This window comes from Orbicella faveolata, unplaced genomic scaffold (genome assembly GCF_042242905.1).
Source record: "Orbicella faveolata isolate gen_17 unplaced genomic scaffold, um_ofav_v1 contig_1, whole genome shotgun sequence".
Classification (NCBI taxonomy): Eukaryota; Metazoa; Cnidaria; class Anthozoa; order Scleractinia; family Merulinidae; genus Orbicella; species Orbicella faveolata.
This window is the reverse complement of record NW_028301536.1, coordinates 2806107-2823032: the sequence shown is the minus strand read 5'-3', so window position 1 is coordinate 2823032 and position 16926 is coordinate 2806107. Positions and strand designations below refer to the sequence as shown.

Genomic DNA, 16926 nt, shown 5'->3' with positions numbered 1-16926 from the left:
TCTGCACAGGAGGCTTAAAACACAGATTTAATTGATATCTTGTTTGTAATTTCAAGATTTATAAGAATTAGAATCCAAGAATTTAGAACAGTATGAAGAAAATGTAACCATAAAATTCCGATAATAAACACTGGGCTTTTTTATTTATTTGTTCACGAGGCTTTTTGGTAGGTTTCGTTTTGATAAACAAAAAAATCCTTACAAAAATCAAAAGTCTCAGAGGATTAACTGCGATGACATCAAATACAAAATAAGTTCTACAAGATAGGATTTATAATCGGCAGAAGTTAACTCTCTTTGAAGTGTCAAATCTACATCATCGTTACGCCTATGGGCTCATTGTCGAGTAAAGACCAAAAGACTATACAATTATCTCCCTTGGGGTTTTTCTTTCAGGGAGGAAGGGGCCAGGGGGTATTATCGGAATTTTACGGTTAACATGTACATTTACCATGAAGATAATAACAAATCCTGCAATTATAAACTACATATTTAGAGTCTGCAGTTTGTGAAATACTAGGTTTTGGAATCAAGAACTTAAAAAAAAGGATGGTAAATATTCAAAACTACTTCCCTCTTCGCCGATTAAAAAATAGAAACAATTAATAAAAACTGCTACAAGAACAAAAGCTCATTATAGGCACTGTACTGTTTTAATGATCAATAACTTGACGCCTTTATTGCAGATTAGTATCCATCATTGTCCTTGGCTTTGCCATCTTAATTAACAGACCGTTTTCGATAATATTAAAATTTTGCTTGGCAGTGAGGCTTAGAGAACACAAACAAAGGGAATTGAATGACCATGTTTATTCATTCCTTTTGTTTGTCCTCTAGGCCTCACCATCAAGCTAAATTATGATATATCGAAAGTGGCCTTTGAAGAATGCTAAGGTGTTCGTATAACTTAGTAACCTCAGTTGATTGCAATCCCTACTGACCAAAATTTTTCTACTTGAAGTTTAGTGCCACTCTCAGAAAATTCACCTTCTACTGCTGGGAAACAATCTTTCATGAGGCATTTCAATTTTCAATAACAATACCATATGTTTTTTTTTTGTTTTGTTTTTGTTTGTTTTTTAACATTAGTTTTATAGCTAATTTCTGGTGAAAAAAAACCTATGTAGTCATTTAGTGAATAAAGGACACGACACCCATAGATGCAATCCCTGCTAGCATCATCACCATCTGCTTGATTGATTCCCTGAAATGAACATATCGTTAATTGAAACCTGTGGCTGCTCAGCAGAATAACATACGTGTAGGATTTTATCATGAGTACCCTCCAGGAGTTATTTGCAGTGACAGACCACTGTAGGATGACATATCTGGGCTTCAAAAAAGTGTCATTTGGTCATTCAGGACAAGTTAATTTTCTTACTAGGCGAGTCACTTTTCACTCTCACTCATCCGATGGGCAAGGGCCCAGGCAAGTCATCTGCCAACTAAGTAAACAAAAGTAAAACTAGGACTTGCCCAGGGGCCAGGGCAAGCAAAATTGGGGAGCTGCTTGTTTGAAGGGCACGCTCAAATTCAAAGTTTTTTTTAGCCCTGATTGTACTTTCTGAATGGGAAGCATTTTTCAGTAATGAGAGCAATCCCATACAGTATGTTTATGCTAAATGAACATTACTTATCACCTATGTCTCCAGGTGCCTATTAGTAAGTGTTGCCTAAATTAGCCCAAGATTCACCGCCTACAGAGAAATGCAAAGATAAAGTACCTGGGTCTTGTCTCCTGCAGAAGATCAGGCACAATGGTAACCAAAGCAATGTAGATAAATCCCCCTGACGTAAATGGAAGAACCCATGCTGTTGAATCTCCTGACAAAATAAAGCACATTAAAAAAGAATGCATGGTGACAACCAAACAAAATTCTCACCCTTAATTATACAAACACTCACACCTTGTATTAAGCAGACACCAGACACAGTAGGTTCTAAAATATTCAAATCTGCATTACATGTAAATGGACAACTCTATTACGTGAACGCTAGTGACAGTCCTTTGGGTGTCTTCTTAAAACAAGTTTCACTAAATACATGTAGATTCAACAGGTTGGCACTGCTTCCAACTAACAAAAGTTACATGCACTAATAGATCTTCTATATTTTTGCTGAAAAGACTTTACACACAAGTTCTTAGGGAATCCCTAGGGCTTCAGTGTTAGTTCTGACTAAGAATTTTGTACACATATTAGGGCTTGAAAAAAGCACTGTCCAGGTGTCTGGGATAAGTAGATTCTTCTTCTGGGCAAGTAATGTTTCACTCTCACTTGCCCAATGGGCAAAGGATTTGGCAAGTCAACCGCCCACAAAATCATTAAAAGAGTAAACTAAGACTTGCCCAGCCCAAGGAAAATTTTAGAGCTTCTTTTCCCGAGGGCAAGTTTAAGTTTAAGTTTAATTTAAGTTTACGTTTAATGATACTTTATTATTTATATTACATTTGTATAAAATGGTAATTATGAATTACCCATTGAGACAAATTTAAAAAAAGGAAAAAGACAAAAAAGCTGGAATTCAAGTTTTTCTCAAGTCCTGCATATACATGTATGTCATCAAGTGGTTGCCAATTTTCAGTATTCTCCTCAACTCTTCCCATCACAGTGCAACACAAAACTAGCTGTCAATTGCTTTGATAAATAAAGGACGTGAAACACAAACCTGCATGTTCTGCTATAAGACCAAACACTGCCCCAGCAAGTCCAGCAGAAGCGGTTATCATCTGTTTTGACAAAGAAAGTTCATCAGTGCTTGTTAGAAAATCACAGGAGTATGGTGCAGATGAGAAATCATTTAGCATAAGGTTTGGATCTCTCAAAATGTGAAAATCACTCAAAAAGTGTGCTTCAATATAAGCTTTACATTCTTAGTAGCTGCCAACCATGAAAAATCTTCATTAAATTAGACTTTTAAGTGAATAAACTTCTATTTCTAGTACTGGAAATAAAAATACTCCATAGAAAACTGTTCTGCATGATTACTGGTAATTAAGTGACCTAAATGGAATTTTTCACTTTCAGAATTATACAGAGTGTTTTGTTTACAGTAGTTGCTTTTATTAAAAGGTTTCTGTTTTGGTTTATATTAAAATCTTCAAGGAATTGCATATGGTAAGATTGGTCAGTTCAGCCTCCTCAAATCTCCATAAAGCATGGGCCTTGTAACAAACAACTTATTAACCCAGACTGAGGTCTCTAAGGGAAGATCTCAAACCGAGACCTTGCCATATTGCCTGAGGGATAGCGAGGTCAATACTGCAATGTTAAGGTTTGAGATTTTCCTGAAAAGACCGAACCTTCAAGGTTAATAAGTTGTTTAATATACGGCTTTTTGCTATGGTTTTGCAGGCCCATTATTGACCTGTGGCAGTTACTGGAGAATAATGCCCTAGAATTGGCCAATATATAATCAGGGCGCATATTATGTCAGCTACAAACACAAGCCATATAATAATAACAGTTATGCCAAGCATGTGCTCTATCAAGAAATCATACCCATGGCCTACCATGTACGTCACAAGTTTTGGTGCACATAATTTTTTAGAGCATTTTATAAAGGAAATAGCCAACTTGCATCATGTGCATTGTTGAGTTATACATTAAGCACTACAAAATGTTTAAGAAAACTCTTGACGTGAAAGAAGCATTCAGCTATATGCCTCCTTGCTGTCTATGCACTGCTCTTGTGTTCTTGAAAGTTCCTTCCCACAGTATATAACCCAACAATGCACTCAATGGGGCTCACTGACTATTCTGTTTATTTATAAACCAGTAGTAATCAAAGATTAGAGCAGTGTGTTCATTATACGGTATACTGTATTTTCTGTAAAAGCTGTTTGTTTGAAGGGAGAGCATGAAAAATTAATGACAAATCGATGGGAAGTTAGTGGAATTTCCGATCCCTTAGATTGAAGGCACTTGATCAGGCTCATCAACTATTCCCTTCATTTAACAAATAAAGACGCCTGAGCCGTGTGTGTATTACACTGTGATAAAATACGACAGGCATTTGAGAACATGAGGGAAATGTAGAAAACACAAGCCTAATTCTAGCCTTCAATGCAGCACTATAGCACAGGAGAACTAAATTCAAACATACTTGTCCTACTGCTGCATCCCATCTTCTAAAGCCAGATTTTAAAAGAATGGCAAAGTCACCAATCTGTAAACAAACAACATCTAGCCTTCAGAAATAAACTGATGGTCTACCATCGACAATGACCTTATTGAATGAGCCATGATGCTCGCAACTGGCAAACCTCAAAAAATGTAGCCTAACATGTTCAAGACTCCTGCTTGCTAGCAACACATGTATATGTACATGTAGGTCTAAATCTTTCCACAGTCTTGAACATCCTTGCTTGTTATTTTAACATTATATCCATTACAATTGTACCTGCCAACTCTCACACCTTAGGCCCGAATCTCAAAGCTGCACATCAAACACAGACTCAAGATATCAATATTAATATTACATGTATATATTGTAATACAAAAAAGTGTGTTAAGTACATTTCCTCTACAGTGTGACTACTCGAACTGGGCAACTTGGAAAAGCGTGAACCAATCAGAATGTAAAAGAACATAACGATTTAAATGTAGCTACAATGTAGCTATTTATCAAATACATGTAAACCAATATCATTCAACACAAACAATAGTTCTATTACAAAATTGGAAACCCAGAAAAAGTGTGTTGAAACTGATGCAGACCTCTCGAGAAACTGTGCCACTTGTTGATTGGTTAGTTTCCATTCTAAATTATAATGTGTGCTTTTCAATGGTTTCGATTTAGTTGTTGTGAAACAAGTTTTCCAGCTAGATTTTTCGAGCAAAATTCATTATCATGGAAATTTGCTGTCAAGGACTGAATCTGTAGAGCGTGTATACATAACATAGAGGAGTCAATAATGTATAGTTTACATATTCATGTCAAACAAACCCTTACTCACATCCATGAAAAAGACAGCCCACCATCTGTAGTTCTCAGTTTAAGTTCTGATTGACTAGTTTTCTTCTACATGTACATGTAGGTGGCCCAGTTAAAATAGTTGCACTGTAAACTGAAAAACGAATTTTAAGGAAATGGTTGTACATACCTCATGTGGTATTTCATGTAAAAGAATTGCGCATGTAGTACACAGGCCAACCTAAAAAATGGAAATCAAAAATATTATTTTATCACATAGTCACCACGAATGCAGGTAGAATAAATTACATAAATTACTTCATCATCATTCATAAATAGTAACATGCACATGTATGCATCTTTATCTTACTACTAATAATTTTATTCAATGGAGATGTAGAACTAAATATTATTTCTGACAAATTGAAATTCACCACAGATTTTTCATGACTGTTTATGTCCAGTTAGAGAATGTGGTTTGAGCACTTGCAGCAAGATGAGAATACCTAACCTGAACGGAACAAAAATTCTTGTGAAATTCATGCATGTACTGGTTGTGCGATTTGTCCTCAGGAACAAAATTCTGATTCAAAAGAGAGAAACTGGAGGAGGAGGACGAGGAAGAGGCAGTGTGGCAGAGTGGTTAGAGTGCCAGACTTGAAATCCTGACTCGGTCACGGGTTCAAGTCCCATTCTGACCACCAGCTTGCATGGTGTCGCTCCCAGTAGTCCTGAGTTCAACGCCATGGGCACAATTGTAAACAGCCAACTAGTCCATCGATCCACCTCCAGCCAGTTGGGATTTCTAACCATGTTATGTTCATTTACATTGAATTTGTTTCGTCATTTGTTTCCATTGGCACTGAAAACCCCACTTGGGGAGTGGTCAATATTTGAAATTAAATTTAAACTGAAAACAAAGAGACATGTCACAACTAATTAAATTCAGCATTAAATGCAAGGCTTACCTTTGTACTCACAATAAAACTTCCAGCCACAGCAAGGCCATGAGTAAAATTATCTATGGAATTAGCTAAAAGGTTCAGATAACCCACAACCTGAAGCAAGAACATAGTTTTTGTTAGGTTTCACACAACAAATGTGTGGTACTTAAATTACTGTAAATACTCTGACATACATTGCACACTAACAAAAAAAATGCAAAATATATAACTACCGTAAATAAATAAATTACACTGACTTTAAAAGACCATATTTGTATTCTCGGCATTGGACTGCAGGGCTGTCATTAAAGGCCGTAAGCCATAACACCTGTTACAGCTGAGTATGCTTGATTTTCCCTTGATGCTACGGGTAAAATTCCCTGTTGTTTAGAGAATTCACCCACAAAGTAACAAATTTGCTACAGGTGTGGAGAATAAGACTACAGGTGACTAAAAATTAATGACAACCTGGGACTGGAACTAGCTTGCAACTAAGGCTAATATCGGAAGTCTTTTCAAATCTCTTCTTAATGATATTCCCCCATAACAGCTTACACTGCAGGCTAGTTTCCGTCCAGTACTGAGAATACAAATATGGTCTATTTGCATTAAAAAAACTTATAACATTACAGTGTTTCAAAAGATTACAAAATTTTGGTTGAGTCACTCCAGAGATCAAATTCTCATGTACACTGTACTGGATGACTTTGTCAGTGTTTTTATTTCTGTGGTACTGTATTACAGTGTGCCGTAAATTTGTTTTATAACTAAATACTATCAATAACATCATTCACTAAATTTTGCATTCAGTATGCATGTAGCCTTGGATTATCTTACATCCATTAAAGGTGAAAATTTGAAGGTAAGTATAATATGTAACTTCCCAAGTGTCTAGTACAGGGTGTATACTAACATTTCAATAAAACACCTGTAGGGGTGCAGGAACACGGGAGACTAAAAATTAAGGGAGCCTGTCTGAGTGAGTGCCCACTGGGAGAAATTTATGAGAAGACAGGAATTAGTGGCAAAAAGGTAATTTTGAAGGTAGTGCATACATGTACATGTTATGTACTAAAACACAGAAGCAATTGCTTAAGCAGGATGGAAGCTAACAGGGAACAGGAATGTACAGTTAACATGACATGCTCTAATCTCTCCCTCCACTGAAGGATACATGTACATGTATAATGTATGTAACATGGAAAATATTTATTTATTAATACTCACTTTAACATTTTCTTCATCTGGGTCATGTGCTTCACTTGAATCTTCTGTTTGAAGAGAAAATTTTGAAATTTGATAATTTAGTTAAAATAATATTTTGATTACATTGAAATCTTTCCATGTTTTCTTGACCTCACTTGGCTGTTTACCTTATAATTAACATGAAATGATGCCACCTCTTTAACTTAGCTTCTCCCAGATTGAAATAATATTTGACAGAAAAGAAAATTTAAAAAATGCAGAAAGAAAACTCAACTTCACCCTATTGTTTGCAAAGTATTACCTAAGTATACAGCACAAAGTTAACTCATGGGGAAATTTCCATGTCTGATTTCATAGGAAAAGTTAGGCAAAAATATTCATTGGAAGGTTTAAATGTGTAGCAGTGATGTGTAATACTTATAATAGTGTGGTGTAATTGGCTGCCAACTTTAGAATAAATACATGTACATGTAAATAGTATAAAAATATCTACATGTATGTCAATTACGGTAGAAGCATGAACTACATGTACAAAAAAGGAATTTTATTTTCAATTATTAAACATAATTTTTTTTTTTTTAGTGCTACGCATTGTAATTAGGCCAACTGTAATGTAATTAGTGTCAGTGTATTGTAATTTACTGTATGTATAGTAGTACCGATCAGAAGAAACCTAACAGGGAACGCGTTTGCGAATGGGAACGGAATGGATACAGAACGGGTACAAGAACACAAATGGAATGGGTACAGAACGGGTACAGAATGGATACAGAATGGATACAGAATGGAAATGGAACGGATACAGAACAGTTACGAATCACAAAAATGGAAAAAAGCGTTCTCTAGAACGCAAACTATAAGAGAACCTGTTCTTCAGAACACATGATAGTAAGTTACACTATCAGAGTGCTTATCAAGGATTTGGAAACGATGTCACTTTAAATACATGTTAGTTGTAAGTAGTGCATGTATATGCAGTGTAAGTATTGTCTTAGTAAGTAGGAAGTACAGTGTAAATGTATTATGTACTAGTATAATATTAGTTCCGTAAGTACTTTAAGTGTCTGTCCTGTAAAGTAAACTGCAATATAAAAAAAAGCATGAAATTATGTTCATGTGATATATGGCAGAGTGCTAAACGCATGCGACAGATATAGACATTGCAAGGAGCAAAATAAGCAAATCTACAATAAGCACATGTCTTCTCTCTTATTTTTCTCTACAGCTGTTGTTGTTGTTGTTACATCCCAAAAGTTCATTTTTTAGCACCTCTTTATTACACTATCAAATCAAAATTACAGTATCAGAAACTGTAGAAAACCGATTTCAATTTTACCTGATTCTGTGACAGTTTCATCTGATCCACTATTGTGACTTGCTGTCTCTTTGTGTCTTTGTCTTAGCTGTGCATCTGAGTGTGTTACGCCATTCATTTTAACTGTACCATTACAAATGTCTCCATTACTTGAGGGTTTCACCTTGTCTGAGTTTTTCTGATGAACACATCCATTAGCAACAGCACCATTCTGTATGTCCTTGGAGCAAGTCTAAATCATAGAACACAACAACCAGGCGTTACTAACAGCCATTCAAACAAAGTTTACGAATGTTAGACTTACAAAATTAAATGCTACTCATTAACTCATGTGATTAAAGCACTGAACCAGGTTTGCAATGTTTGAAATTAAACTTTGTGATATTGTTTGACTTGCTCTGATTTGTTTTATTGCTCTTGCTTAAAAGCAATGTTCACTGCCATTTTCAGGTTAATTACTACTAACAGTCTGAGATTAATAGCCATTGCAACTTACAGTGGTGGAATAAAATGCCTTATATACATGACTGTATAATCATCATTTATAAGTTTACATTAAACAATGAGCACACTTTTCATTATGATTTGGAAAGTGGGGATCCAAAATGTGCTACAGGGTTTGCTCAACTAAACAATTTACTTGTAGAGCACTACTTCAAAAAGAAAACAATTTTTCTTTTAAAAGTGGGCATCCACAGGATGCAGGACTCCCATCTGAATAAAGTCCTGATCACGAACCACAAAGCCAGTTTGGCAGTGCCCCACTGAATGTTTGCCCATGTAAAACTCAACAGGCTTGTAGCCTACATGATTGTGCAAATTGATGAAGAAAAAACATAATTACATGCATTATACCACTGCTGGGGAATTCTTACCTTCCCTTTTTTCTCCTTTTTTGTATTGCTGTTGTCATCCTCTTTTTCTTCACTAAATACTTTCTCAAGTGTTAGGAAACCAAAAATTCCACAAATCACCCAAAATCCAATGTAGAAATGGTTAGTATGGGGATCCCCATCTATGAAATCAACAAAACATAATAATTATAAAATTTTAATGTTAACTTCAATGATAGCTACTCTTAAAGCAATATTGTTAAGAACTGACTTGTATGTATAACAAAAGAGTCAAAAAAAAAAAGAAAAAAAAAATTGAATACAGGTATGGGAAAATCTCAAACCAAGACCATGCCATATTGGCCAAGTGATAGTGAGGTCAATATGCTAAGGTTGATGTTTGGGATTTTCCTGCAAAGACCGAACATTTCAGGTTAATAAGTTGTTTATGGCATGGCTTTTTGTTCTGTCTTTGCAGGTCCCGTAACAAAATAATTATTGGTCCGTACCCCGTAAGCATTACAAGAGAATAATGCCCTACAGTTAGCCAATCAGAGCATGCATTAGATCAGGTAGAAACACAAGCCCTATAATAAAATTGAAGCACAGACTGCAGAAGTACTAGTAAGAAAAGGTTTGGCTGTAAAATCAAGGTGTAGTTCTACATGTACATGTAGCCTGTTCCTTTCCAGGCATAGAGTTAGTACATTGTCAACATTCAAGGGTTTGTGTCACTGATCTGCTTGGTTCAGCTACATGTAGGTCCAGTTCAAAGTCAAGCCTTTGACCCAAACTGTAGTAAATACAGATGAAACCTTGTTTTACAACGAATATTCAACGACTATTCAACAACAAAATTTTTTTAAATAGCAATATTCAAGGACTCATTTCTCTCAGTTAATCACATGTGACTTTTGTTTAGGTTACGGGGAGATAAAACACAGAACATGCAAGACCCTACTAAAGGTGGGATTACTTACGTGTAGTGAAGACAACATTATCATCTTTGTTAAACGAAAATGCTATTCTTATTACAGTCCACATAAAATTTCTTTTAATTTTCAAAACACATTTTAGTATCCAGTACATAGGGCTTGTCAACAAAGTTCAAAGACTGCTAGTAAAACTTCAAGGACCTTTGAAAGAGGAAACCTAAATTTTTCCCTTTCCCTTCAAGTCCTACTTTTCAATATCAATGGCAATTTTTCAATGACATTTCCAGGGTATGCAAACCGTGTTTCAAATGATGATTCTTCCCAACTTGCAAAACTAACCAAAACCCTGGAGCAGGTTACATGTTTAATAAAATGCTGTTTTGTTTCTGGTTGTTTACAAATTAATATGTATACAATATTGTTTTCAAATAAAATCTAGCGCAATGAAAAAAGAACAAAATTATTAATAAATATTATGGTTTGCTGCCCTTAAGTCAGGTTCAAGTTCAGTACACTGTACATGTTTCTATAATTATATTCATAACATTACTATTTCTAAATACTTCATCGCCCTTGATATGGACATTTGAAACTTAATGACGCTGTCATCTCTTCAGTTTTTATTTTAAAATGTTTCTCGTACACTGTACAGTAATATATCAATATGACAAATATTACCGTCATGAACATGAGCCCATGCCTCTGGTAAGAGATGAAGAAACACGTCTCCTAGTAAGCCGCCAACAGCAAAGCTTAACAATAACTTCAGGTGGTCAGCAGTGACTGAAAAATAACAAAACCAGCATTGATATTAACCATTTAGTATCCAACTACACCGAATACCATCCAAATAACAGTACAAATATACAGCAATATTGTACAGTTATTTGTACCGTAGAAAACATTTGCCGTACGTACAGGTCGGCGTGCACACGCAAAACTGTCACATTCTCCTTCTTTCATTGATAAATTTATTGACCACAATATTTGGATAACAAATCCCTTATTAGATGTTTTGGTGTGTAGTATCACTTTATATTTTTACTTATTGTTTGTATTTTGACTCGCCCCATGGGCTTGTCAAAATACAGCACAATTCGTAAAAATATACAGCGATAATACACACCAAAACATCTAATAAGATATATGTAGATACTATGCTAGCTGTATTCTTGTGGTATAAAAGTTGTGGACAGCTTGCTGACCTAATGAGAACAGCACTGTTCTCTCGATCTCAAGCTTGGTGTTTACTTTTAAAACTGTGTGTGACTGGAGATAACACTCAATTACAAGTCTTTCAGAGTTTCCCTCTCAACCCAGGTACCAGAGGTACATGTAAATTGTTTGTGGAATAGCCTAAGACCAAAAGTAGACACACCGCCTGGAAGCAACTGTACTACATGTGCAATGTAACAATAAAGCAGAAATGTTCATATTTATGTCACAAGTGTTGAGCAAAGAAAAAAATCTGTCCCCAATAGGATTTGACCCTGTGATCTCCCAGATATGATATTGGTGCAAGGTACTCAGACAACAGAGCAATGGGGAGAACCATGGTGAGCTTGGCTATTTACATGTACAAGGTTAATCACGTCTTAAACAAAATTCTTGATCGTGGTTGGTTCTCCGCGTGCTGTCGCATAATCGGTGCATGATCATGTGGGTGTCCAAGTACAGGTATCCTTTTTCTGATTGGATACCTGTAAGTTGATACCTACACAATTTGCATGTCAATTACTTGCACTTTAATGGCTTCCTTCTCGATGTTTCATACAGTTATTAACTCTTGAAAAGCGCAAAAAAATTTTTGTTCAAAGAAGTTCTCAAAAGACATTTTTAATTTCAAAATTTGTTACAGATACAATTAATTAGTTATTGGACCTTGTATCATACAATTTAGGGAGTAATTGTACTCATAATTTCAAATCAGCTTCAACCTTCACGCTCGGCTGCTTTTAAAATTGCTTTAATGCTTGAATGATTACCACCTGAATTGTACTCCACGCGGTCTAATTACTATTACTGATAAGAATAATAGAGCCTATTATATAAGGAACTAGGATAGGATCTACAGTATGCACATAATGTACATACATGTAGCTGGCCATAGTGCATGCCACTTTGACACCATCCAAATACAGATTATGTAACATGTCTTAAATTTAGCTCTAGTTAAATTCTATAACTTTCAGTAAGTCTAAAACCTGGTACATGCCAGAGCTCGGACAGGTACGTGTACAGTTATCTAAATTTGTGAATCACCAGCTCTGATGTTGGCAATGTTAACTGGCCCTCCAGGGGAACTTGTTTTGGACCTCTTTTAGCCTATTGCTCTCTGACGGGTATTGCCCCAAGGGAAGCCATGTACTGCAAATCTTATGAAAAGCACTGACATCATTTAATATTAATTCAACACCTTCTAGAGTGAGTGAAGTCAAACAGGCAGTCACATGGAAGACATATCAAGACCTGTTCGCTTGAAATTATTTAATTTATATTCTGGGTGACAAATTTATTACTCCTCAATTTTGGTGCAAAACTTTAGCATTTAATTCCCAAGCAAAATTACAAAATTGTCATGGCAACAATTGGTACAAAATTTCTCAATACGTTTAACAAGTCAAAAGCCCAGGATTGTACATGTAATTTGTCACCCATGATATTAAAAGGTAATCAAATGGTATACTCATGAAATAATTTCACTTGCATTTTGTCAAAATTCTAATTATTTCCCTGACCAAAAGGTTTGGGAAATTATGAGAATTTTGGCAAAACACATATGTAGTTACTTCCTTATTTCACCCATTGCCATTTTATTACCCATACTAATATTTTGTTGAGGTGTACATGTACATATCGGTGGTTTTCAAATGAGTCTTGAAAATAATCAGGCAATTACATTTTGGTTTTGGCTTTACCATGGTTTGAGATTGGCTGAGTAGTCTAATTGGTAAGTAATTGGTTTGGTTTTGGTTTTACAACACACAATAATATTGAAAATGCATCCTAACTTATCTTTGCTTTATTTTCTTATAAATTTACCGCACGACTCGACTGGGTAGTGGGAAAATCGATTTGGGAAATGAAAGGATATTCAATCAAGGCATTAAACATTGCTCTGTTGCTTTTAATTACCTGAGAAAAACATGTGCCTGACGTTTAATCTGAGAGCCCACTTAATACTGACACATTAGTACCCCTCGGGGTCTGTATTAACCAGGCTTCACAGAACCTTATGTTATACTGTAGGTTTGTGCTACATTTTCTTGTACGAAATTACTGTATGTGAGTGTTTCTTTAATCAAAACAAATCTAAATATATTTTCAATTTGTATTAGACATTATCCTTGATCTCTTTCATATTCAAATAAACTTTCACTAATTGAAATGCAAATCAGTTTCTTGTGGAAATAACAAGTCAGAATCAAATAAAAAAACGTTTACAAGACAAGGCTTGTATTCTAAAAGATCTGCTGATAAATATAACTGCATGTATGAATTAACCTTTGTTAAATTGCATAGCTTATGAGCCAAAAAACTCTAAAACAGTCAATTTCAGGATACATATCTATACGTGATACACAGCAAGAAGTGTGGCGAAAATCTTCGACGTGAACGATACCATTTTAGTTCGACGTGTGTGTGCACCTTTGAAGTTGGCATTTCCGGCCTTTCTGGTGAATTGAGAGTACAGTAAACGCAAATCACGAAAAAGTAAGCTTAAGTTTAAGATGAACGATTAGTACTTTCAAACGAAGAAAGCCTTAATAATGTAAGCTTACTCATTTGCCCTAAGGAAATGATTTTTCCCCTTTTATCATGAATCGACGCAACGGAATATAAGCTTGACACTGTAGGTATCGCACCTTGACAAGAAAAGAGCCATGTTATTGGAAATCTCGCTTGAAATGTTTTGAACCCTTGGGAAATACTCCACAATAAAAGAAACTTGAGGACAATTTAAGTCAACAAAAGTTCAATGAAATATAAACTCATTGCTGCTGTATGCACAGATCGCTTTCAACAGTAAATGTAAGCTCACTTCATCTCACCGATCTCAGAAAGGAACGTTTTTACACTGAAGATTCACAGTTCAAGAGAAACATAAATTACGTGTACAGTGCGTTACTCATTAAAAGACAGCTGATGAAATAACTTTCATCCGTTGTGCTTTTGCTAGGAGCAATCGGTTTTTCTTATGTCGCAATCTTGTTCTAAATAGATGTTTTCTATCAAGTTTCTAGTTCGACACAAACTTTCAGAAAGGCTACCTTGCTGTTTAATGTCACACTTTTGTGCCGTTCAGGATTTCCGAGTGAGGAAAACCCGTGGCAACATTTCACCCAGAGGTCAAATTCGCGCACGAACCGAGAAGTTATTTCTTCGCAAAATCACAAAATGACTCACCGCCTTCTCTCAAAGCATGTCCCGCTTCTACTGGTATTACAAGCAGAGGAAATATCCCACACATTCCCACAAGAATCGTCGCTGGAATGGAGTACAGCCAAGCTTCTTTCTTCACAAATATTTTCGACAAATCGGGAAGAAATTTACACGCCTCAAAGCCAAACCAGCTGGAGTTGTCCGCCCTTGTTGGCTTTGCGTTTCGTGGTATTGCGCGATGAATATTTACCATAGCAGTCTCCGAAACGAGAACCGAGAGGCAAAGAAAGACTAGAATGGATAGCCATGAAATTTTTGCCATTATCTCAGCGTGTTTGTGGAGGCATCTAACCCCGCACCTCAATGTCCGGACTCTTATAGTGGTGAATTTACTGGTGTTTTGCACCGAAGTTGAGCCCACGGTACAATTTGCTAGGCCCGCAAGGCGTACTAAGATGTCTCAACGGTTGCCAGCACTGCTAGCGCTTATGGTTACTTGGCAAAACTTCATGTAACGCCTTATTCTAACAACGACGGGAACATCTGTTATATTCCCAGCCACTTTAAACTTTTAATTTTTTCTCAAAGCAAATTTGAACTGGCGTCGCAAACTACTCTACGTGTTAATTAAGCAAGCCGTTCCGCGAGAATAACAAAGAGAAACTTATTTGCATTTAAATCCAAAAAAACAGTCTAGAAAGTTATCTTTCAGGGTTAATATTTACTTATTGTTTCAGGCGGTATTTTTCCCAAGGTGCAATTTACTTTTTCATCGAGTTGAAATCGAGTTAGTCAGGCGGGACTGGAGTGCCGCCATTTATACCTTTATTGAAAGCACACCATTAGCGCTACCTAGACTAACATAAAAGCTGTTTAGAATGTTGTTTAGGCTAACTAGAACAATGTCTAGGCGAAACTTGAAGCCCAACTTGAATTTGAAGGCTCAATTTCGGAATTCCCTGGCCATGGTAATTGGTAAAACGTTAGGTGGTCGGTGGGCATACAATCTGTAATTTCACCAGCCGGGACAAGTGATAAAAAAGGCGGAGGATTATTCAAAGGTGCATTATGCAAATATTGCCTATTGAGATTTTTAAAAGCACTGGCTCTTTTTTTTTTTATCCCACCTATGGAGACACATGTGAGATATTCGAAACGCCGTAAATTGATATGTGATAATCAAGCTATATTTTACATGAATACCTGATCAGCTGATAAGCAGCTGTTTTGGAATCAATAGTTTCCTTGATAATGAGCTTCTTGCCCGCTACACTCTTTCTTTTTTATAAGAATATTTTTATAAGAATATCGAGGCTGAAATTTGCGAAATTTTCAGAATATTTTAAGAACAAACCCGAGGCTGAGATTTTAAAAAGAATATATATTTTGTGCTGAAAGTTTGTAAATACCGTGAAAAAAATTCTTCCTAGCTTTCTTTAAAAGGCAAAACTAGCCAACAAGCAACAAAAACAACACTAGCACATTATTGCAAGACGTTTTGTGCATTATATCAGGCTTCAGGCTGGCTCACTTGAACGCCATCCAGACACCAAATGCATTCGAAAACAGAAATGTCATGGCTATAATCTAAGAATTATAGTCACAAGATTATTTTCAGCCTAAAATCGACAGACTGAAAACTAAGAATATTCATCCTCGGCGGCAAAAAACAATATTCTTATAAAAAAAAAAAAGAGTGTGGCCCTTTCATTTCCAGCTGGAAGTGGGTTCAAAATAACATCCCAGTTTTTTTAAAACATTTTGACAACGTTTCTGTAAATATTTGACAAATGAAACGCACTTCATGGTGCCAATTGCCAGCTTCTGCCATCTTATCTACCGTTCATATAATTAATAATATCAAAGCGAATAAAATGCAACTAAAATATACGATCTCTTTTCTTATCTGGTCTTTTCTCTCTCCCACATCAATCATTCTATAACTACTACTTTAAAATACTAATTCAGGCAGGCGATGGGAAATGAATTTCAGTATTTTATCGAAATGGCCAAATGCGGATCAGTTTCAACGAAAGTTTTCTTGATGCGAAGGGCATCGTTGGAGAAACAGGCGACTCAGATGGATAGAGAAAAACAACCTGAATACACAACTTAGCATTTATTTACTTTTGGTGGCTGTTTTGCAGGAAATAGATTGCTTTAGGGCACTTCAACATATTTTCAAACCCCGTCCAAAAGAAATTCAATGGCTTTCTCATAAAACTACGCAGTTTCTAATCGCAACTGATTTTAACGTCTATCAGTTGGGCTAGAATTTCTGTTTGCATGTACATGTAAAACGAATCGCATCAGCGTATAACGCGATCTGAATTTAAAACATAACAGACAATTGCAGTCCTTGGTATTAGTAGTGGGTCTCTTGTGTAAATACGCCA

General features: G+C 35.9%; 1 protein-coding gene across 1 annotated transcript; it reads right to left on the bottom strand.

The window, feature by feature from the left end:
* Positions 1-946: 946 nt before the first annotated feature.
* On the bottom strand, positions 947-14950 carry LOC110052468 (zinc transporter ZIP13-like). The gene is made up of 11 exons (XM_089284882.1): positions 14555-14950; positions 10826-10930; positions 9255-9394; positions 8401-8611; positions 7086-7129; positions 5883-5972; positions 5105-5155; positions 4105-4167; positions 2668-2728; positions 1725-1824; positions 947-1204 (listed from the first exon to the last, which is right to left on the bottom strand). Exons 1-11 carry the CDS (start codon positions 14850-14852, stop codon positions 1132-1134), a joined length of 1236 nt encoding a protein of 411 aa, XP_089141008.1. The 5' UTR covers positions 14853-14950; the 3' UTR covers positions 947-1131.
* Between the last annotated feature and the right edge of the window lie 1976 nt (positions 14951-16926).